Source organism: Suillus fuscotomentosus (assembly GCF_016647785.1).
Source record: "Suillus fuscotomentosus strain FC203 chromosome Unknown F5891scaffold_107, whole genome shotgun sequence".
In the NCBI taxonomy this organism is placed as follows: Eukaryota; Fungi; Basidiomycota; class Agaricomycetes; order Boletales; family Suillaceae; genus Suillus; species Suillus fuscotomentosus.
The window spans coordinates 18560-40847 of NW_024539619.1; the positions used below are offsets into that span (position 1 = coordinate 18560).

Genomic DNA, 22288 nt, shown 5'->3' on the forward strand with positions numbered 1-22288 from the left:
CAAGTATGCACACTGATATTATAGCATCCAGATGATTGCTACTCACGAGTCACAGCAAACCTGGTGACAGTAATCGACTACATCATGATAGCGTGGCCGGCGGAAGAGCTTCTTGTTGATTCAATCTATTCGGGGAGTTCGAAGTTAAATGCTTAATGCCCAAAAAGCCTAACGCCCAAGGCAGCTTTGTCGTAATTACAAGCAGTGTGTCTACCGCCAGTGGCCCGGGCGAGCCAACAGTAAAGCCGTGTGAAGCCTATAGGCTGTGTTTGGGTAGGCTTGGCATTTGGTAAAGAGCGATTGAACAATACAAAGTGTTATCGCGTTTTGCAGAACAGGCTCCGCTATAATGAATACACAAGCTCAGTGCAACGACGGAAAGGGCTGTCTTTTCTTCATTTTGGCTTGCCCAAAAAAGAATTGATACACAGCTTCGAGTTAATGTTCCATACGGTAGTGGTGGAAAAAATAACCTGCGTGCGAGGCCCTACATTGCGTCACGATTCAGTCAAAGGATCAAGACGGGTGACGTAGGTGGCCGCTACTGGAGGCCAATGGCGGGTAATGGATTAAGCAGTGCTGGTCCTGGATCCCTGGCATATTCCACGCAGGACAGAAGATACTAGTAGAATTGCCATTCGTTCCAACCACAGCAATGAATACATCGATTCTGTAGTTGAACGTTGAACCACAAGTGTTCGATCGTCCTGAGTGTACGCACATTAATGCTACTTGCACGTTGTGTCATGCATGGCTCGCCAATAGAAGCGCGTCGGGAGCAGGATGAACTCCGTGAGCTTCGGCTTGAAGTTTGAGCTTGAGGCCTGCATGGAAGCTAGACGCCGAACTCGATCGATGCTGGCATGCACTGGACTGCCACACATCTGATGAAGTTCTAAACTGAATAGGGCGTTATCGTCATGCGAGCGCTTCGAATCTCCAGATACAACGAGGCAGCCATGCTGAACTTGGCTTGATATCAATGTTGATATCTTCAGGGTTTCAACCTGGCAACTCAAATGTCGCTAGCACCGTTGTTGGTCTCAGCGTTCTGGCAGCTCATCCTGCACAAACCAGTGTCCTTCAGTGCAAGAAGCTGAGTAGTCCGGGAAACAAGTTTTGGATGTTTCGTTAAAGAACTTGTCAAACTGAGTGGAAGAGTAGTAGGAAGGTTAGACAATACTTAGGAAAAACGTAGAGTAGCTTTGATGATCGTGGGATGCGTTGTTGTTATAAGTGCAAAATGTGCTTTGCAAACAAACACTTTGTAACAGCGAATCGCGAATCACAGCTCAATCGACACACCGAATAGACAGTCGGGGGCGAGGAAATAGAGTAGTGACGTTATGGCGAACTGAAATTGAAGTAAGGTTGATATAGTGTTGACAGGCAATGTATGACTTTGACAACACCAAAACAGTCTATAAAACATTTGTGCGCTTGTTTGAGGCACTAGAGCTAGAGTATGTGACGTGATTTTCGATTTGACGAAGCGTCGACAATATGATGTGCGAGCGAGTACAGAGTTCAAAAATTTGATGGCATCTATAATCCAACAGCGAAAAAATTTGAGTGAACGAAAGTATCCATGAAAACAAAAGTCCTCGAATGGCGTGATGGTTCTAATATGTGCGTGATTGATGACAGTGAATAGCAATAGCATAATTATGGTCGAGCTGAAACAATGGTGATTAGCCACATCGAGCATCTCCACAGCCGGGTTGCACGACAACTTGCCTAGTTGTTCTGTGCAGTAGAACCAGAAATAACCTAGTACAATGACAATCTAGCAGATCAACGCTATCCAGAATAGAGTGGAGGCCATAGGGCTGCCCTTGAGACCTTGCAAGAAGTCCCATGTTCTGACATCAGGGAACGCGCTCCCTGGACCGATACGGTTTGATTCGGTTGCGCGGGCGGCCATAACACAGATAGACCCAATGACCTAAGAGAAAGCGAGCGTGGCACAGACGTGCAATCTTGACAACGTCTGCAAGAGAATCATTCCCATACCGACGCCTTGCACGGCATCCAAAACCACAGAGGAAGACCAAGGTACGGTCCCCCTGAACCAGCCCACGGGATATAGAGCGCAAGAAATGAGGTGCCCCACGATGTCTGTGAAACATGATAGATCACTGAAGATCGATGCAACATCGACAAGATCATACCTGATACCATCTTGGAGCATCAAGACCGACAGGGGATACGGGCAAAAACCAAGTGTGCGTCTTACTCAAGGACGTGAAGATATAGAGCATGAAAGCCCAGACACCGATGAAAAAGATGATGAGAAGCACGATCGCCCATTTGGGGATCGGAATACTCCACAGGAAACTCCAGTTACGCCCATAGGGCTGCGATAATGTTAGAACATAAGGGTATAAAAGCACCGGGTCTAACATACCCCGCTGAGCAATAATCACGCAAGACTTTAGGTGCGAGGAGCCTTGTGTGGAGTATTAACATCATCAACTTTGCCACGAGTAAGAAAAGCCTAACCAAAGAACGAGTTTCCTTCGGAAGAGTGTTTTGAGAAAGTTTGAAACTTTCGGAGGAGTTGTCGATAGTACTCTGTTTGGTAGTTAGTATTATCCTTGAGAACTCAGATCGATGCGTGTCTGTCGTGGGATAAAAATGATCGAGCGAGTTCCAATCATCGTCACATCCCGGCAAGGCGGACTCAAGCGGCATGTTGAAGTATTGAGCAGATCCAAGTCTGTAGCACCCGTGGCGCTGCCATGCCTTGTTGCTCATCATAGCTTGACGGCCGAGAGTAGCAGTGTGATAAAAGTAATCACTTGGTCACCCGAAGAAATAGTTTGAAGTGTGGAGTTATAGATAGAAATTCTGCTCCTCGCCATAATAGATCTGTAAAAGCTAAGTCCTGCAGCGACAAACGTTCGAGTATAGCTCCTACCAATAGAACCCCTGGCATTACCAGGTATGTGATATAAGATGCGATGCGGATCTCAATGTGCCATTCGCCAAACTAGGCCAGCGGAAAACATTGAAATTGTTTGTTCCGAATGAATGCCTCGGATCGGTGAGGCCGGTGTTTGTATTCAAGAAGTCGTTGTTCACAAACATTCGATTCCAAGCAGTGACAAAGTTGATGTTGAGATCGTACACGACGGCCAAGTTTCTGGCCAAGTTTCTAAGATTAGTGGCGCAAGCATGAGTTGCAGATGCCTAAGCAGTCATGCCGTCGACAATGAGCTGTGTGGACTTGTCGACACGAATGGCATCTATATCAAGGGCTATGATAGTCATGCAGGAAAAGGTAGTGAGTTTGTCCATAACGAAAGGTTTCCATTCGCAGAGACGGTCCTGTACGGATGCAAGTTTGGAAAGTTCACGTTGCCAGTCAGGGTGCACACCATATCACCATATTGATCAAAGTCGGACTCGTGACAACCATCATAGCCTGTTACGGGTATTGATGGCCTAGGGGACAAAAGATAGTTAAGAGGGTTCAGGCACGAAGCGAACGAAAATAACTACTTACGGAAAATCAACATACTCCTCAAAACCTCAGAGGTAATTTGGTTTGTAGACTGCATCATATTCATCGAGAGTGAGTGGGGCGCTGACATTGAGTAAACTGGTGGGCGAGTGAGTGATGATTGTAATTGGTGGATATAGAGAACATTCCCTTCAAAACCGATAAGGTCGGACAATATTCCGACTGTGAAATCCAACATGATATACATGCCGCATGCGTGTACTGTGTCGACGAAGTTTACCCAATCATCAATAGTACCCCAATGATGATCCAATACGGAGAAGTCGAGAATAACCTGAAAAAAGTGAGCATGAGTTGTGGATGAGATTGAGATAAAGACATACTGTCGGCTTGCCATATCACGTTCAAGAATATCGTGCCTGAGAGAGATATGGCTTTCACGCCCATACCTTGGATGTAGTCGAGCTGTGAAATTAGACATTTGAGTTCACCGCCGAAACGAAGTTGGGTTTCTTCCCAATCTCATTCGTATGGGAAGGCAAAGAACTGATTGTTTGTAGGGTCACCATCAGCTAATTTGTCCATAAGGACTGTGTATATTGGAATTGAGCGCCAATTCTGCGGAGAAGGAGTGTAGGTGGTGTCCGTTCCCATGGTTGAATAATCTGTAGGGGGCTGAGCGGATTGGTTTACACTAACGAGCCTCATGCGAAGTCGTCTGATTTCATTCTTTCTCGTAGCTTGACTTTTGCGTTTAATGTGCGGAGGATCGACAAGGTGTAGAGCTTGCCTGTGTGAAGCAGGAATACGAAAACTAGACGGTTTCCGTTTGTCTGCGTATCGTCAGATTTGTTGGTATGTGAACAACTTGGAGTTACACTCACGTTGCGCGAAAAGAACAGTCCTGCGCAAACAGCAACGCAGAGCGATCACCAGACTGCAGATTCTGTGGCAACAATGCAGAACCGTAAGAGTGCTCCGTCGAGACGGTGCACGCCAGTCTTGTTTTTCCATAAGAAAAAAGCGACTGTTGGATCACATCAATCAAATAAGGTCTTGGCGAAGTTGAAAGGCTGGAAAAGGCTCACGGATAACAGAAAGAATGACATCGATCATTTCAAAAATGTAACATCACTAGGCTTGGGATTGACGATGCTCGGACGTGAAAAAGCCTTCGCCTAACATGTCACATTGACGTCAGATTCAAACAGCAAAAAGATAAAGATAATTGCGCCATACGGAATTATTGTGAACGCGAACAACATGGCTATCCACCAGCTCCCCTTCGTCACCTAGTACAACCAAAACTTTGAGAGTTTGCGTTAGAGCTGGTACTTTCAATGCATACTCGCCAGCAGCGTCAGAGGAGGAAGAGCTTGTTCGTTCTACTAATAAAACCGTTCAGGAAAAGTGCGAACCATGTTCACGGAAGCATCAACTAAGCCCCAAAAGTCAAACCAGAGTTCAACATGATGATACATCGACGTACCAGCATCCTACGGTCTACATCAGACTTCCAAGCTATGAATCCTTCGAACGCCGTCTGCGCACTTTTACAAGCACCGGACATTAAGCACAACACTCGCGCTAAACCAAACCAAACACTCACAGAGAAAGTGGAGTAACGAAAGCAATGAAAATATTATGACCGAGGATATGGCCATCTTTGGTTTGTTCATCAATCATGACCAGTTGCGGAGATCACTTTGAATGCTCTTATTAGGGGAGCTCAGAGTAGGGCAGTCGTGACACCTGAGACACAGCCGGAAAAGTCCTGTATACAAATGTGATGCACATGCTGAGAAAAATTGTGCATATTTCAACCCATTTGTTTGTTATGTAAATAATGGACGGTTTCTGAATAAAATCACAAATATGCATAAGAGTCAGTTCGGCAACAAGATGTTGACTGAGGTTTGGCAAAGTTTGAGGTGAGAGCTCTCGGCTTGAAGCATCGGACTTCTAATTTTACATCTCCTACCTGTACATCTACCATGAATCCCTATCCCTATCTTATTGATTGTCATCGTCGGCAAAGAATCTGTACTAGTGTTATCGCCCTTACTGCCATCTGTGCCAGCCTTACAACTGTTCTCATGGCCCAACCAGAAATTGCACAACAAACTGACAACTCATCAAAGGCACATTGGCAAGATTCAGAGGTTGATGTCCTACTTTGTCACCTTGTTGAGAACCGGGCAGCAGGCGGTGATGGAGGAAACTTCTCAATGCCTACCTACAACAGCGCAGCGGCCGCTATCAATGCTGATCAGGCAATTCAAACAATAGGCCCACTTAAGACGGGCAAGATGGCCAAGACGAAATGGACTTCGGTACGTGATTTTTTATCTTGATTAATCTTGAATTAACAAGATCATTTTAGCTCAAGAAAACGTTCAATCAAATTGAGATCTACCACGGTGTATCAGGCTTCCATTGGGACAATGTTCGTGGGGCTGGGATTGAGGGAGTTGCTGCTGCGAGCGTCTGGGATGCATATGTGGCCCCAAAGGTATGTCATTATGATAAAATATACTGCGACACTATCAACTGATATCGAGTTAGTCCTGAATTGCAATGTGCCCCTTTCGCAACAAAGGATGGCCTCCGTACAACGACATGCAGGCCATCTTGGGCGAAAACAGCGGTGCTCGTGGACGCCACTCCTTCCACCCTGCTACTGCAGCCCCCGCCTCTATCGCTGTAGACGATGTACTTGATGGTCCAGATGGAGCCCTTGATCTTCTCAACATGGATGTAGGGGGCAGCGTCTCTGGCACCACTCCTGGTGGCTCCCAGTCAAGTAAGCGCCTGCACACAAACACTTTGCCCGACTCTCTTGAGACCACATCATACAATTCTGGTGACATGTCCTGTCATCCTAATAGTCACGAGTCACCATCCCTCCCACTTTCAGCAACGCTAGTAGTACCATCATCCCAGGTACCTGCCTTCAAGAAGGCTCGAGTCTTGACGCATGCCAGCAGCACACACACGGGCGTGAACAGTGCTGCCAAGATCGCCGCAAAGATCACTCCAGCGGTTGCAGTGATGAATATGCAAGGTAGTATTAATCACCTGACTGACGCGATCGAGAGAAACATGGCCCCTCTGCCTGACCCATCAGCTCCCCTGCCAGCTCCCCTGCCAGCTCCTGTCGTACCAACCATGATCTCCCGTGGCCTGGCAATGATGCGCAGTGTAGATGGGGATCTGTCGGTTGATCAAAGAGCCAGCCTCCTGCGGATATTTTCCCGTGCAGGAGGGGATAACAATCTTGCTGTTTATGTTGGGCTGAACTCAGACGATGACTTTGATGTGCGCCGTGCATTTATCTCACAACTCCTTGATGAGTCTATGTAGAACTATCCCACTACTTGTCTTACTGCTCGTCACATTTCTTGTACTAACATGTAGTATGCATTTCATGTACTGCGCGTCCCATACCTACAATGATCATGGATTTTCTGAGTCTCTGCTAGTGGGAACGGATCAGGAGTAGATGGTTGAGGTTGCCGCTCCTGATGAGAAGGAATGGATCAGGAGTAGATGGTTGAGGTTGCTGCTCCTGACGAGGAGGAACGGATCAGGAGTAGATGGTTGAGGTTGCCGCTGCTCATCATTTAGCTCACTTACAACATACGTACATAACATTGTAAAAGTACAACTACATACTACTAGTAAGAATTAGTCCAGTCCATCCTCCTCGTCCTCCGAGATACCTTGGTCTGAAAAATTGTCGTCATCGTCGTCTCCAAGAGTGTGTCTTTCCTGCAAAATGCGCTGATAATCCACCCACATCGCTTCGGCAATGTGATCACGCATCAAATGCAGATCATTGCATGCAGCTGGATGCTCTTCTCCCGCCCCCTGCTCCCAGTTGGCGGCACGCGCATCACCAAGGGAATAGTCTGCATCAGGTAGCCTGCCTTCTGCAGGATCGTGTGAGCGAATGAAGTTGTGGAGGCTGCACAACGCAGCCGGAATCTGTGCTTGAATGTCCATAGCGTATGGCGGGGATAGAAGGAGGATATGGAAACGGCGTTTGAGGACACCAAAAATCCGCTCGATGACATTTCGAGCGGATGCATGACGGAGGTTGAAGAGCTCTTCTTTGCTAGTTGGCCTGTAAAAAGAAATCAGTGTGTAGCACAAAGCAAAATGCTGCTATACTTACCTTACACTTGCACACCCCCATTCTGCAAGGTGGTAGCGCACGTTACGGTAAGGAATGAGTAACTCAGGCCGCAGAGGGAAACCTGCATCTGCAAGGAAGTATTTTCCTGCAGGGATGCAGAGGTCGTGGCCCTCGGCAGCCTCGTAGACACGTGCGTCTGTAGCTGACCCCTCCCAGCCAGTGAGTGCATACACGAAATTAAGTTCAAAATCACAAGTGAAGAGACAATTTTGTGAAACGAATCCCTTTCGATTATGATAGGGACCTCGTTCAAATGCACGAGGTGACACGTGGATGTGGCTCCCGTCGATGGCTCCAACAGTATCCTTGAAGAACGGATAGAATTTGGAGTTATGGCGAATTTTGGCAGGGATGGAAGCATCCGGCAACCGAACATGTTTTGTATAGAAGGGGGAGGACGCGAATATATTGAGCATTTTGCGAAAATAACTGTAGAATGTACAATGAGATATCAAAACTATTAGCTTAGTGCACACTTACCGAGAAATCGTATCATTTGAGCGCTGGAATCTTTCTCCGACATGTCTGATCGACAATCCCGTGACCAACATATATAGGAAAATGGCGAGTTGTTCCTCTAACGAAACGAACTTGGAGTCAGCGTGTCCAAGGGTACGAAGTTCGGATATGAGCCCCTCAAAGACATGCGCATGGACACCAAGTTCACACCGGATTCGTTCCGGATGACCGGACAACAGTTCCATGACCCAGGATTCACCTGAGAGCGCCGAGGTGTGGTAAGGTTCAGGATCCTTTGCATACAGTGATTCCAGGATATTTGCGGTAGCGCAGATTAGAATACTAGCGACAAGAATTGAATGTTTGATCAGGCGGCATCGAGCTTCTGGCTGTTGGGGCAGGTAACGCGGGAATTCTGATTGAAGATCCATGGTTGGAGGACATAGATCGAGGAGAAGGTATGTATCATATAGATAAGAGCGTGATGTAGGGATTGGTAATTTAAGCTCCGACATTCGGCAAATCCAAAGCCGAGAGCTCTCACCTCAAACTTTGCCAAACCTCGGTCAACATCTTGTTGCCGAACTGACTCTAAGGGTCAAACTCTACTATCGGTTACCACAACTTCAGACTCCCGCTGTTTCGGACAGTCACACAATGTAACAGAGTAGTAACACAATGTCACATCCACCAAAAACAAGCTCCGCTCAGCATCAAGTAGCTGGCACAGGCAGCGTTTACATGTGGTGTCCGTGTCATGGCTTTGTAGCATTCAGTATTGTTATTAAAAGCGATTTATTGAATATGCATGATCAACAGGTATGAAATTATGAGAGGCCATAGCTACTGTTTAGATGACTTGCATATGGTACAACACGAATGATCATCTTGTACATATTCGCCATGGTCTCATTTGATGCTGCATTGCTCAGCATGATATCTGGATCTGCTGTGCTTGTTATCTATGAAACTAGTACCAGTAAGTAGGCGTCATGTAAGCCCTACCCCGAGTTCGCCCCATCTGTCGTAGTGGTTTGGCAGAAATAAAACTCTGCTACGGCAGACTCGGCTTGGTGACAGTGAGACATGATTTTTGGCTCTGTCACACCTCAACAAAGATCTCAATCATTTCTTGACCAATTTCAAAGATTCAACTTCGCAATAGTGTATTACAAGTGTACAATGATATGTGGTCAAGCAGAATATGATTTGAAGTAGAGTTGAGTGAGATATAGCAAAGTGTCCGAACCAGCGGGAGTCTGAAGTTGTGGTAACCGATAGTATTGATTGAATTCAAAGTAAGTTTGGCAAAAACAGAGAGAATTTGTTTCACAATCTGCATACATTGAATATTAAGCCCATTTCCAAAATTTAGTTACAAATATTAAGACACATCCAAGGTTACAATTGTTCCTGCATATTTTACATGACATTTTTGAGAGCATATGCAGGATCAAATCACATATCAGACTTAAGATCTGCCCAATTGACAAGCCCGAAAACAAATTAAAAAATTAATCATCATCTGTCAGTGCGACAAATTTGTTTATAATTTGTAGATATGTCTAAAAATATGTACAAGTGGCCCTCTGAGTACCCCTCTGAGAGGTTCACTCAATTTAATAGGTGGACCGCCCCCCAATTCAATAACGTAGCCATAGTTAGTGAGCGTTATCTTCTATTCTTTAGTTTGTGTGAGTACTACTATTTTTTTAAAATACCTACAAGACATTTGATACCGCCCAATCCATCCACTATTCTTTAGTTTATGCGAGTACTACTATTTTTTAGAAAGACCCGCAAGACATCTGATGCCACCCAATCTCCATCATAGTCATGGAGAATTGGATAACATTGCTTGGCCTAGGTAAGTTAGTATCATCTCAAAACAAAGATTGATGCCAGCATTCACCTTCTGAAAAACCAACTTTAAATTTTCAGGCAATTGTGATTTCCAAGTCTTCTTCACACTGAGGTGCTCACAAGCCAGATGTATGACAAAGCTCTGCAGGTTGATATCAGCCGCTCTGAAAAACCCTACAATAGCATGTACGCACACGAACTTCCTCATACTCCAATGGAGACCAGCCTAATGTCTCTTGCAAGTTGTAGCCCCCTTGTTTAAGACGACTTACTTCACCTGGAGGCTTCGAGATTTTAGGGGGTAAGGAAGGTATAAGAGGACCGGGCAGTAAGTCCAATTGCGTGACAGCGATCAAATTGACCTCTTTCTGAAAAACTTTGTGCTGTGTTAACAGGGGAGGGCTCATTGCGCATTCTGGGGGGAAATTACAATGCATGGTGAGAGGCGAGAAATGGCAAGCGTATCGCCAGTGCGAGCAAACTTTAGGCATGGGATACAAAGTTAGATGAATGCCAGCTTCGCACTCAGTTTGATGGCACTATTTATGTCAGTGGTTCAGGTTGATGAAGGTCCCTGATCCAATCCGGTCCATTTCACAATAGAAGCGGTCACCTTAGATACAGATGGTGATATAGGGAGGTAAACAATACAAAGTTCAAGAGAGAACAACATAATCATGCCCACAGAGTACAAGAGCACTGTATACAATGATCTGGCAATACAAGGAATATTGAAGAAGATATGGCAATGCAACAACTGTAGATATACATGAACAACAATCACATTGAAGATTGTTCGGTGCCAGCATTCACTACAAAACGGTGTCTGGAAATGATTGGTTTCCTCCCTTCCGCATTACAGGATAAGAGAGTGGCAAAAATAAGTTCCGACTGGAGCCACAAAATGCACACATCAAAGGTACTAATGGCAGATGATGAAGATCTTGCCAGGGAAATATTCAGGATAACCTTGGAAGACAAGATATCAGTAGAAAATGATGATTATGTGGATTCAGAAAGCGTCGCCTTGGGCATGTCACGGATGAGGCTTGCAGACGAGGCCATCAATGATAGAGAGCCTTCAGCTCAGCATGAAAATCAAGCTTGGCAAGACTATCATACACTCTACCTCCTCGATCATGAAGCCGACCATCATGTCCGCACAGTGACGGATGTCATAAACACGCTGGATTCAATTGGGGATAAGCAAGCACTGGCGATGCTCTCAGAAGGACATACATGGTTAGAGAAGTCATTGGGAAAAGTTATGAATATGGACGTAGGAACCGACACTTGTAATGAGCAATTTCGTCATGCACAGCTCCAGTTGTTGCAGGACACTAAAGAGGCAGCAAAGAGTATTATGTGTGTAATTGCTCACAGGAAAAAACAGGATCCAAATCTGAAGAACAATGCATCAGAGGCTGTTGAAACTGGTGAGAAGGTACATATACTTATAACAAACACACTAAATCAGCATTCAGACCGTGTTACAAGTAACATCGGCTACATGGCCCCCCTATCATTTTTCCCCTTCATCCTCGCCCTCGTATGCCTCCGGCTCGCACTTCTCTACCGACTATCCATTGACCGGATCCTCGGGACCGTTCCCGTCCCTCGTCTCCCTCCTATCGCACCAACGTGCGCACGTGCCTTCGGGCTATGACTCGTTATGACTTGTGCCACCAATGTGGCTTTCCTTATCCCGCCTTATCTTTCCTCTGACTCATGCGTGCTGCGCATTGTATCACTTACTGTTGGTTCGTTCCAACGTTTCTCAGTCTCATTCCACATTCGACCATTCATCACTAATCCGGCTCTGCTGCCAGCGTACCTATACCCTTTCCGTTTCCCCTTTGCCCTTACCTACAGTACGGTAGCCTTGCCCTTAACCCTTTCCACTTAGTATAAGTAGTCGGTCACCCTGTACTAGATTCCCTAACTTGAATCTACTCAATCTTCCCTGGAACATACTTCCCTCTGAAGCTCCCTCAGCTTCAGTCTCTAGTATCTTTTCTTAAGTGCTCATCGCGCTTAAGTCTACCTTGATCGACTACTCATCGTTCGGACAAGAATGTCCTTACTTTGAGAACATCAGTAACTTCGAAGACATCCGTCTTAGAAGTCACATGACACGTGTGTCTCTGATATCTGCTGACTCGACGTCGCCAGTCTCAGTCGCTACACCGGACCCTTCCGGTTACGTCACGAACATTAGCGGACGATGCCCCTCTTAGGGCTCCGCATAACAGATCTATTTGAGTACGTAACAGACCGCCACTTAAGAAGATTTAACAATGCCAAACCTGCCTTACTCCTGGCTATGTTCATCGCGCTAGTATTGAATATCTTGGGCCATGTTACCCGGGCATGGTGTAACACAGCTCTTGGACTCTTGAATCTTCTCCTGAAGACTATGCTCGGTAATGTTCCAGAAGGACATGGGTCAGAGGGATGGATCCCTCGTGATATCCGTTCTGTGAGAAAGAAGTTCGACCTGGAAGCCGTTACCAAGACATTTGCCACCTGTGCCAGATGCTTATATACATACCCTCCAACCATAGGGAAGACGTCGCCAGCCCTAAGAAAGAAGTCATCTTACCCCGAACACTGTTCCTACAAGAAGTACCGAGGAAGCAAGCCATGCGGGCAATTACTGGTGAAACGTACAAAGGAGGGCAGTCAAACATCATACATACCTGTATGACCCTATGTTGTGCAAGACTTCAACTCATTCCTGGCTGGTCTACTGAGCCGTCCTGGCATGGAAGAAGCTATGGACCGAGGAACGATGCTCAATGATGATCTACAAATATGGGACATTAAGGATGGCACAGCAATGGGAGAGATACTCGGTCCTGATGGGAAACCATTCATGGATGGTTTGAAGAGAACTGATCTTAGGTTAGCATGGAGTCTCTCAGTAGATTGGTTCAACCCCTACGGGAATAAAACCTCTGGCAAGAAAAAGTCCATTGGGTTGATCGCGATGGGACTCCTGAATCTTCCTCCGAGCCTCCGGTACAAAGCAGAAAATATGTACCTGGTTGGCATCATCCCAGGGCCCAGAGAACCAGCTCTCGAAGAGATTAATCACTTCTTTCGGCCGGTAGTCGACTTCTTCCTACCATCCTGGAAAGATGGGATCTGGTTCACCAAGACCATAAACCACACAGCTGGTAGGCTCTCCCGATCTGTCATTGCGGTTGCAGTCAATGATTTGCCGGCTGCACGCAAACTGGCAGGCCGTGCAGGTCCAACCACAAATCAGATGTGCAGGCTGTGTTGGCTCCTGAAGTCAGATATCACAGACTTTGACTGCAAAAAATGGAGGCGACATACACTCGAGGAACATAAAGCGGCGGCAGAAGAGTGGGTAAATGCAGAATCAAAGGTGGAGTGCGACAAGATATTCAAACAACATGGGGTGAGATGGTCAGAGCTTTTGCGGCTGCCATACTGGGATCCAATGAGGTTCATTGTGATCGATGGCATGCACAACCTATTCTTGGGATTAGTTCAACACCACTTCAGAGGTTTAATTGTAATAGACAAGCAAGCGAGCAAGGAGTTAAGGAAGGGCCAGCAAAGACATGTTGAGTTGAAGGACTTACAGGAGGGCAGAGATACTTTGATTTCAAACCCTACTGTGTCCACTATGACCCGCCTCCGTGTAGACGTGCTAGAAGCACTAGTATATTTGCCAGATACACCATGCCCTAGGAAAAAAGAAATGATTGAGGCGCTGCTAGTAAGTTTATAGTTCAAGCGGTGAAAAAATTACTCACTGGAACTTTACAAAGTATGCACTCCCTGAATGTGCCCCTATGGATGTTGATTTTGGAGATGGTCGACTGGGTGGTTATGATCAGGCATTTATTGCCAATGAATTGGTACGGGAATATGCTGCACAAAGGAAATCAGCAAAAGATGGACCGAAGGGATCGGAAGTACTGTCAGACAACAAGATAAATGCTATCCAGGAAAAGTTGGGAAACGTTCAGAGGCCAACATGGCACTGTGGCCTGCCAAAAAACCTAGGGGACACGGAACACGGCAAGTTCAAGGTGGAACAGTGGAAATCGTCAATTGAATTTGACTTACCAGTAGCTCTGATGCAATTGTGGGGTTCCAAACATACAGCTGATGGCACCAATGCTGATCGCAAATCTCAACTGCAGAAGTTGGTTCACAGCACAATGCTGCTGGTGATTGCAATCCGTTGGGGAACTTCACATGTAACATCATCACATCACGCTCAGCAATACACTAGATATATGAAGGCATACCTCGAGTCTATCAAAGGAATATTCACGCATCATTCTTGGCGCCCAAATCATCATGCCGCTCTTCACATCCGCGAGTTCCTCTTGAGATATGGTCCTATGCATGGCTGGTGGATGTTTCCGTTTGAGAGAATCATCAGTGCACTCCAAAAAACGAACACCAACTACAAGATAGGTGAGCGAGCTATACACTAAAATACAAGAAGAGTATGAACGGTGTAACAGGAGAACTAGAGAAGACAATGCTGGAGATGTTTTGCGCAACCGCAAACATTAAAGCCATGGTACAAGATCCTACAGGACCTGCCATTCTCAATGAGGCTGCGACAATTTTGAGTCAATATTGTGACCCATTCATGGGAGGCAATATCCATACCGAAATGGATATCCTGTCTGCAGGTGGACACAATGGTGGTTCTCACTGGGATATCCATGTCCTCAAGACCCCAGTCCCCGGTGATCTCCTAAAAGCATGGAAAGCAGCTCAAGCTCACCTATGTGAAGATCATCCTGACTCTGAAGGTGCCTCCATTACACTCTACAAACGATTGGATATCTCAGGCAGGCAGTACTGCGGTCACTCCTGGTCAAATCGTGACTCAAGCATGTTCTTCTGGCACAAGAACCAAGAGTTTGTGCCTGGAGTGATTGAGCATATTTTCTCCATAGGAGAAGAAAGTCAGGACCAGAAATATTACTTCACAGTACGGCATAACTTACCTCTAGCAAGAGTATGCCAGGATCCTTTCCGATCGTACAGTGACTTTGGTGCTTCACTATGGTGTTCTGCCTACCACCAGGATCTTGACATTTTCCCAGTGGCCACCAGTCGCATTTGCCACTCTATCTCAATGAAGTGGGGGGAGGTTGACATTGTTCTAAAACCTTTGAACCAGGTAAATATCAGGATACAGATTGAAACATTATGACTGACCAAGTTGTCAGAATTTTGGTGCAGTATTTGCATAGGTTGGCGCGCAAGCGATGAGAAGAAAGCTCATGCAGACATTTGTGTAGGGAGGAATGGCGTCCAATAAAATCTCTCAAATATTTACGTGAATGTACGCATTCAAACAGAATCAGATCTATAGTATTACACTAGGGTACACTCTGCACCAATAATGTATACTATAGGTACTACATGGTGTAAGAAGGAAAAGAGTGACAGTTGACGATTTCGGGGTTTAAATAGTGAACCGGATATTCCCACATACCATCTGATTGGCAAGAATGCAAAGTGTAACTGCGATTCTATAGTGAGATATTGTTGATTTGGTCAACAAAGAACGGTACTTAGTTGGTAATCTATAGTTATAAGCTATAGTGTTTCTGGCAGAATCATCTATTGCATTCTGCACAAACAAGACTTCATCATTCATCACCGAAAGTTCAGTGTGCCGGCTGAAGAAATGAGCTAAGATGACCACAGTAGCATCTTTCCTGGTGCGGCAGGAAGCTTTGTGGGACACTAGAGTCAGTGCAATAGACAGAGGTAACTTGAGCAACGTGTTTCATATTACGAATTGTGAGGCTCGGACTAAGAACGAGAACCAAGACTTGAGATTGGGTCAAAAGACTACCGAACAACATTCGACGGGGAGAGGTATTGATACAATGATTGAGATGGAGAATCAAAGGAGAACATGTATAAGGCATGCAACGAAGAGTGATTGTGTATGTAAAAGAATGAAATGAGTACGTATGAGAGTGACATCAATAGTCATATCTTGACATTTCGAACAAACATGTATCATTGGCACTAGGGCCTAGGAATAGTTGTTGGATTGTGGTATAACGATACAGAAACCTGGTAAGAGTGGGGTGGAATATATGATGATACAATGAGCAATAGTATGAATGCAAAACAGGCTACAACGTGAGGCTGGGATCTGATTTCTCAATCGATGTCAATCTGATCAGAGTCTGCATCAATCTGCATCGCCTCTCTGCTCTCCATATTTTCCTGGATAAAATAAAAGTCAAACAGAAAAACAGTACAAAGTGTATATACAGACCAAATAGAATTCATTCATGTCAATGTCTGCATTGACGCTTGCATCACCATCCATAAGATGTGTTCCCTGCACTTGATGAATTCCAAATAGAAAGGATTGAGATGCACCAACCGCGTTCGCGTCATTTGATTCGATGTCGACCTCCATAGGGTCTTGTTTCTGAAATGTTCCCTGCGACAACTTCAGCATTGAGTGAGTTGCAAATGATGCGAATTGAGAAATACAATACCGGGTATGTTTCTTCTAAGTCGATGTCGACCTCCATAGGGTCTTGTTCCTGAAACATTTCCTGCGACAACTTCAGCGTTGAGTGAGTTGCAAATGATGCAAATCGAGAAATAAATACCGGGTGTCATATCCCATATTCCGGACCTACATCCGATAATATTCCCACGCCTCATCCGGACCTTCGGATGTCCTATTCATGTCTCCAGTACCCATCCGGATCCCTGCACCTCTGCACATCTACACCCGCATGTCCACGTCCAGATCCCTTATCCTTCGCAGCTAGCCTGCATCATTCATCCTTGTCCCATCACCCTAATGCCACATCCTATATATCCACGCATCTCATCCGGTCCATATCCAATCCGATGTATAGATCTGCTTCCGATCTGATATAGATAAGCTTCCTAATTCATTTCCTGTTCTTATAACGTTATACACAGCCTATTTCGTATTTCCTCTATTCCGCTGTTTCGGTTATATCTATTACCAGTATGCTTACTGATCCATTAACCTATGTTCATTTCCGACTCGCGTTTGTTAACCTTTGCATATGCTTCATACATAGCCTCGGACTCTGCTTATTGATCCTTCCATTATTTCTCTTAGTATATAAACTCGTGTATATGTCTTGTAGTACCTCAGTCTGAATATCATATTAGTCCTCGCACTAGATCTCACTCTAAGTCCTCATATCAGTTCTAGTCTTCCAACTTAGACAATATCCATCTCAGGCCTAGGGAGGAATTCCCTAGGCCGGAGTTCCGATCCTCCGATCCTCTGCTCCTCCACTCATCCGAAGTTTCCGGAAGTTTGTCCGGAACTTTCCCGTGGTCCTCCGGACCTATTCTGCTTCGGACTTTGTCCTTGCAGTCTTTCCTCTGTTTGCTTCTACTCAGGACAAGTCCCGAGTAGCCATTACACGTATCTGTATCAGGATGAAACCTCATTGTAATTTCCGGAAGTTCCTCCGGAACTTTCCCGCACTCATCCACAAGTTACTTGCACCCGTCCGGAAAGTCCTTCCGAAGTTTCCCGTGCCTTCGGACATCCTTCGGACGTCTTTGGACTTTCTTCAGACACCAATCTGAAATTAAGGGCACATACTCGGGTAAGGGGCGCAGCACACGAGCTGAAGCCAAGCCCCTCAGTCCTACCCTTTGTGCATGGTCTTAACACCGGGTGTGTTTCTTCTAAGTCAGTGTCGACTTCCATAGGGTCTTGTTCCTGAAAATTTTCCTGCGACAACTTCAGCATTTCCCTCAGTGAGTTGCAAAAGAAACAGATTGAGATGCACATACAGGGTACTTTCCATTTAAGTCGGGGTTAACCTCCATAGGATCTGCTTCAAGTGTTCCCTGTGTCAACTTCAGTGTTCCTGAGTGAGTTGTAAAACAAACAAATTGAGACGCACAATACACATATTAATGTTGCGTCTTGTATGTGAGGTGAGGTGAAAGTTGTGTAGCTCGACTGTATGAGCTTATATATTATAAGTGTTTGTGTTGGATATGGGCGCGCTGGGATGGATATATAAGTACAAATAAGAACATCGAATTTGTCACACCGACATTCTCCTGGTCTGCACTTACTAGCCATTTATTTGTGCCAGATGTAAAAGTAAGGGGTTACTAAAAACATGCAAGAGCATCGTGTTGATATTGTAAAAATCACAAAACTACAAACACATAGTGAGTTCGCATTTGATAAACAACTAGACCATGATACTCACCTTTCAGACTCCGAGCAATTGGTGGAATTGGCAGAATTAGCAGAATTGGCGGAATAGGTTGATATTGATCCAGATCGGATTAACATGATCACCAAAAACGTCTGCATCAGCATTGGGACACTTGACTACCTTGCGCTGTATGAGATTCAACGTACATTATTGTTATTTGTTACTTTGATTTGTTACTTTGTCATATATAATTCTACACTAATAGTATGTATGTATGTACGATGGGATTTGGGAAAGATAACTCAAAGACGCTCTCAGCTCAGTGAAGTAGTGAATCAAACTCCGTTGGTATTACCCGGTTCACTACTTAGGCCAGTAAGACGGTTCGACCACCCTTTTGCAAATGTTTTATAATGTTGCTTACTCTAAATTTTGCCAATTACTTGATATCCATTTGAACACCCTGTCTCTGATGATGAGTTGCTGCTATCAAAAATGTGAACTGGTGCCAAAAGCTTCCCTGCAACCCTTGACCACCGCCAAAAGCCAGGTCTATGGCGAGCTGGCATTTATGACAAGCTCTCATTACCGATGAACATTGGACGCCAGTCTTACTTCCCACAACACATGACACAGGTACCAGGATGCCCCAGCAAATATTTGGTACATTGTTATATTTACTTGGTCTTCCAAATGTGTGAATGCAACCATAACAGGGTAACACTCATCAGATCAAGACATTGGCAGGTTAGGTATGTCATCACCTCAGCACCATGGCCTCTACGACTGGAGGACACCTCATATTCTGCAAGAGCTTGATTTCTCCAAGCAATGTCCTGGTGTCTGAACCGTTAACAAGACCGGTGTGATTCTGTGAACATTGTGAAAGCGCGTTTGATGCACATAAATTTCTGATTGACTGTAAGAAGATCTAATTGAGCTCAGGCGCGATAACTTTACAATTGAGTCTCGGCAAGACAACTTCGCCCCACTCCACCGAGTTATGGGCTCATGGGCGCTGTAAAGTACGAGGTGTAATGAGGATCTCATGGATACCACATAAAGAAATGCCTCAGACTGGCAGTGACTTGCCATGAACTAAATAAATGAAAGGTATTGCAAGTTGGTGTGTGGTGTATGCCCATGCACATCGTGGGAAGGATTGTGTGATTCACTATAAAGTGGCTTACCTCTCATCTTGAACGATAGATTTGGTTGGGAAGAGTGTTATTTGATGTATAAACGATCGCGCGCTGACACCGCTGGCAACGTAATCCTTACAACACCAGAATCGCTCCTTAAGGGTATCGCTTCCATCACGCTCAAAGCTCGCAAAAACTTGGGGATCAATCCAAACCTAGATCCGCTCGCGCTGGCACTCCTGGATGGGTGTGATGACGCAGATCCAGCACTGTATCCAGATGATAGCGGTTATGAAGCCAATGAGACATAGGGAGCACTCGTTTAAAAAAACACACCCACAATATATAGCAACAGCGACTGGCTATGGTTTAATTATCCACTGCCATACATCTTTCAACATGCTGACCAGCTTCTCATAGGCTTGATCCCCATGCCAAGTGGCAACCTCCATTCCACCGCTCCTGGGGCTGAATTTTCGCGTACAAGTTTCACCCGTCACAATTTTGATTCACTGGGGAAAGATATAAAAAAGGGTGTAAATTATATCCTTGGTGAAATTGTCAAGTATTGGCCATGTAGGGATGAAGAAGAAGTTGAGACACACCGGCTTTCTCTTGTTACAGCTTCCAACACGCAAGGGGGACTGACTGAAAGGGGACGAATACTAAGACTAAGAAGTGAGACTTGAGACCTCGCCTTCTGAAATCTTCTAATTGACGGGGGCAGCACTTTTAATTAGGGACGTCACTAAGATGGCCTGCACCATATGGGTCAGCTATGCACAGTGGAGTAGATATATTGATGTACCGAACCAAATGAGAGGATACTTATAAGATAAGCCCTTTTTTTGCCAGAGAAGGCATAGACACTGAAAATCAACAAAACTGTTGTGCGAGTGTAAATGCACATTGTAATGTGGTATGCAAAAGTCAACCGTCCGCAGCGATGATTCCCAAGAGATGTACATCAGAGAACCGATGAACAAATGAGAAGGTTCTTTAAAGCAATATATAATACAGCATCACAACAATCTTCGTATATCTGCTGACCGCTTCCACATGGGAATATTTGGCATTGTCGAGGAAACAACAATTTGAAAGTACACCAGCTGAGGAACGATATTGGCTAAGTGATCTCTTTCATTTGAATGTGTCTAAGTAAACATAAACAGGCCCAGGTTCATGAAGTTTAATATGGACAGATACTGAGAGAGAAAAGAAAGGAGGTTGTGATCTGTGAAGGTGAAAGACACTTGGGTGATGCTCACCCGTGAAGAGGATGGGTGTCATTTGGCCCTTGCACCCAATGTGCAGGTAACTTGCTTGGCTGAAAAGTGTGAGTCACAGTAACCATCACTTCACAATGGACACTTTGCCTGTATTGACTGAACATTGGACCAGTTTCACCGTGAAATATTTCTTTGTAGACCGTCGGACAGAACAATGCAATATACGGAGTGCAAACATCGTCCTAAGGTATGTCAGAGTACATATAATTTCTCAATGGATAGATTTCGTAGTCTGTCGCTGAGAAGCATTAATTGCTCAGTGGAAACTTTCTGGAACACAACACCCCATCAGATAATCCCTTTGGACAAAATCAAAAGTTGACAATTTTGCTCGAGTGCACAGAACTTGCGGTTGTGACCACGTTCATCGATGATTCGAACCTTGGTGTAGCGCTACAGCATCCACAGTGGCAGTGCTAAACTGTAATTCACGCAATCTTTCGCGCCTTCACAATCGCACTCCTTTTGGCCTCCCAAACCCCAAATTTCTGACGATCTTGTGAACTACTGAGCAACATCATGGTGTCTCAAGTTTTAGTTCGCGCAATCTTTCATGCCTTCGCAATCATGCCCCGTCCGGCCTCACAAGCCCCAAATTTCCGATGATATTGTGAACTACTAAGCAACATCACAGTGTCTCAAGTTTTAGTTCACGCAATCTTTCATGCCTTCGCAATCATGCTCCGTCCGGCCTCACAAGCCCAAAATTTTCGATGATCTTGTGAACTTAGGTTTTACTGCACTGGTACTCGGTTGTCGCAACAGATACCGGACTTGTATACTACTCAAACACCTCATAATTCATAGCGGTGAGTGATGCTTCACCTCAATCTCTCACTTACAACTGAACGAGCGTCCTACGTATTTCGTCATTGCTCGATTACTTCACGTTTGTCCTGCTTTGCGGGACACGTTATGATGTAGGACATCCACTCGAGACTTCATAGCACTGAGTGATACTTCACCCTGATGGGCCTCACTTGCCACTCAACAAGCATTTAGGCTCAGTCTGGACAGCGAATAAACAAATTCAAATTGAACTGAGTTGGTCATGGAGAACCCGGATCACACGTTCCCACAGTGCCACCTCGCTTACTCACTGTGACCGCCATGCCATCTGTTACGTCGAGCAATAGTACTAGTGATGAATCTACTCACTCCCTTCGTTCTCGTGGTACGATTAATCCAGTGGAACTGCCCAAGAAGAAGAAAAGAAAGCCTGCCACTATCTGGACATCAGAAGAAGAAGGTGCCCTTGTAGAGTTTCTGTTGTCTGAGTTCTCTGCAAGTGGCGATGGAAACCCTAAGGAAGCAACATTCAAGGCAGCTGCAAGCTTGTTGACGGAGAGGTTTCCAAATGCATCTGGTGCAGAGAAGACATCTGATGCTTGTAGGAACAAGTGGCAATCAGTACGTCATGATTATAATTTATGATTATATTTCTATACTCAAAGGATCCATGCTTTGTAGCTCAAATCAGCCTATAACACCGTCTTAGATATCAAGAATACGTCAGGATTTACGTGGAGTGACGAGTTTGGGGCTGGAATAGTGAGAAAGAATGATGATGTCTGGGATCGGTATGTCACAGGAATTTGTAGGTTGTTAACATGGGCATCTGTCCAGAGTGGCATTGGACATAGATCTGTCCCATCCGCAAAGCG

At 45.2% G+C, this 22288-nt stretch overlaps 5 protein-coding genes across 5 annotated transcripts; 4 read left to right on the forward strand and 1 right to left on the reverse strand.

The window, feature by feature from the left end:
* Nucleotides 1-1786: 1786 nt before the first annotated feature.
* Nucleotides 1787-2694, reverse strand: F5891DRAFT_1208099 (uncharacterized protein; the record flags this gene model as incomplete). The annotated part of the gene is made up of 4 exons (XM_041369094.1): nt 1787-1945; nt 2014-2118; nt 2172-2357; nt 2404-2694. 4 exons carry the CDS (start codon nt 2692-2694, stop codon nt 1787-1789), a joined length of 741 nt encoding a protein of 246 aa, XP_041218709.1.
* Nucleotides 2695-10911: 8217 nt separating this feature from the next.
* On the forward strand, nt 10912-11652 carry F5891DRAFT_1196759 (uncharacterized protein; the record flags this gene model as incomplete). Its single annotated transcript, XM_041368354.1, has 2 exons — nt 10912-11422; nt 11471-11652. 2 exons carry the CDS (start codon nt 10912-10914, stop codon nt 11650-11652), a joined length of 693 nt encoding a protein of 230 aa, XP_041218710.1.
* A 639-nt stretch (nt 11653-12291) lies between these two features.
* On the forward strand, nt 12292-12543 carry F5891DRAFT_909989 (uncharacterized protein; the record flags this gene model as incomplete). The annotated part of the gene is made up of 1 exon (XM_041373608.1): nt 12292-12543. A coding segment is annotated over one exon (252 nt), but the record flags the coding sequence as incomplete, so codon positions are not given.
* A 480-nt stretch (nt 12544-13023) lies between these two features.
* F5891DRAFT_963419 (uncharacterized protein) lies at nt 13024-14467 on the forward strand (the record flags this gene model as incomplete). The annotated part of the gene is made up of 2 exons (XM_041376000.1): nt 13024-13522; nt 13917-14467. 2 exons carry the CDS (start codon nt 13024-13026, stop codon nt 14465-14467), a joined length of 1050 nt encoding a protein of 349 aa, XP_041218712.1.
* Nucleotides 14468-21842: 7375 nt separating this feature from the next.
* Nucleotides 21843-22211, forward strand: F5891DRAFT_890091 (uncharacterized protein; the record flags this gene model as incomplete). Its single annotated transcript, XM_041373275.1, has 2 exons — nt 21843-22034; nt 22095-22211. Coding segments are annotated over 2 exons (309 nt in total), but the record flags the coding sequence as incomplete, so codon positions are not given.
* Nucleotides 22212-22288: the final 77 nt, after the last annotated feature.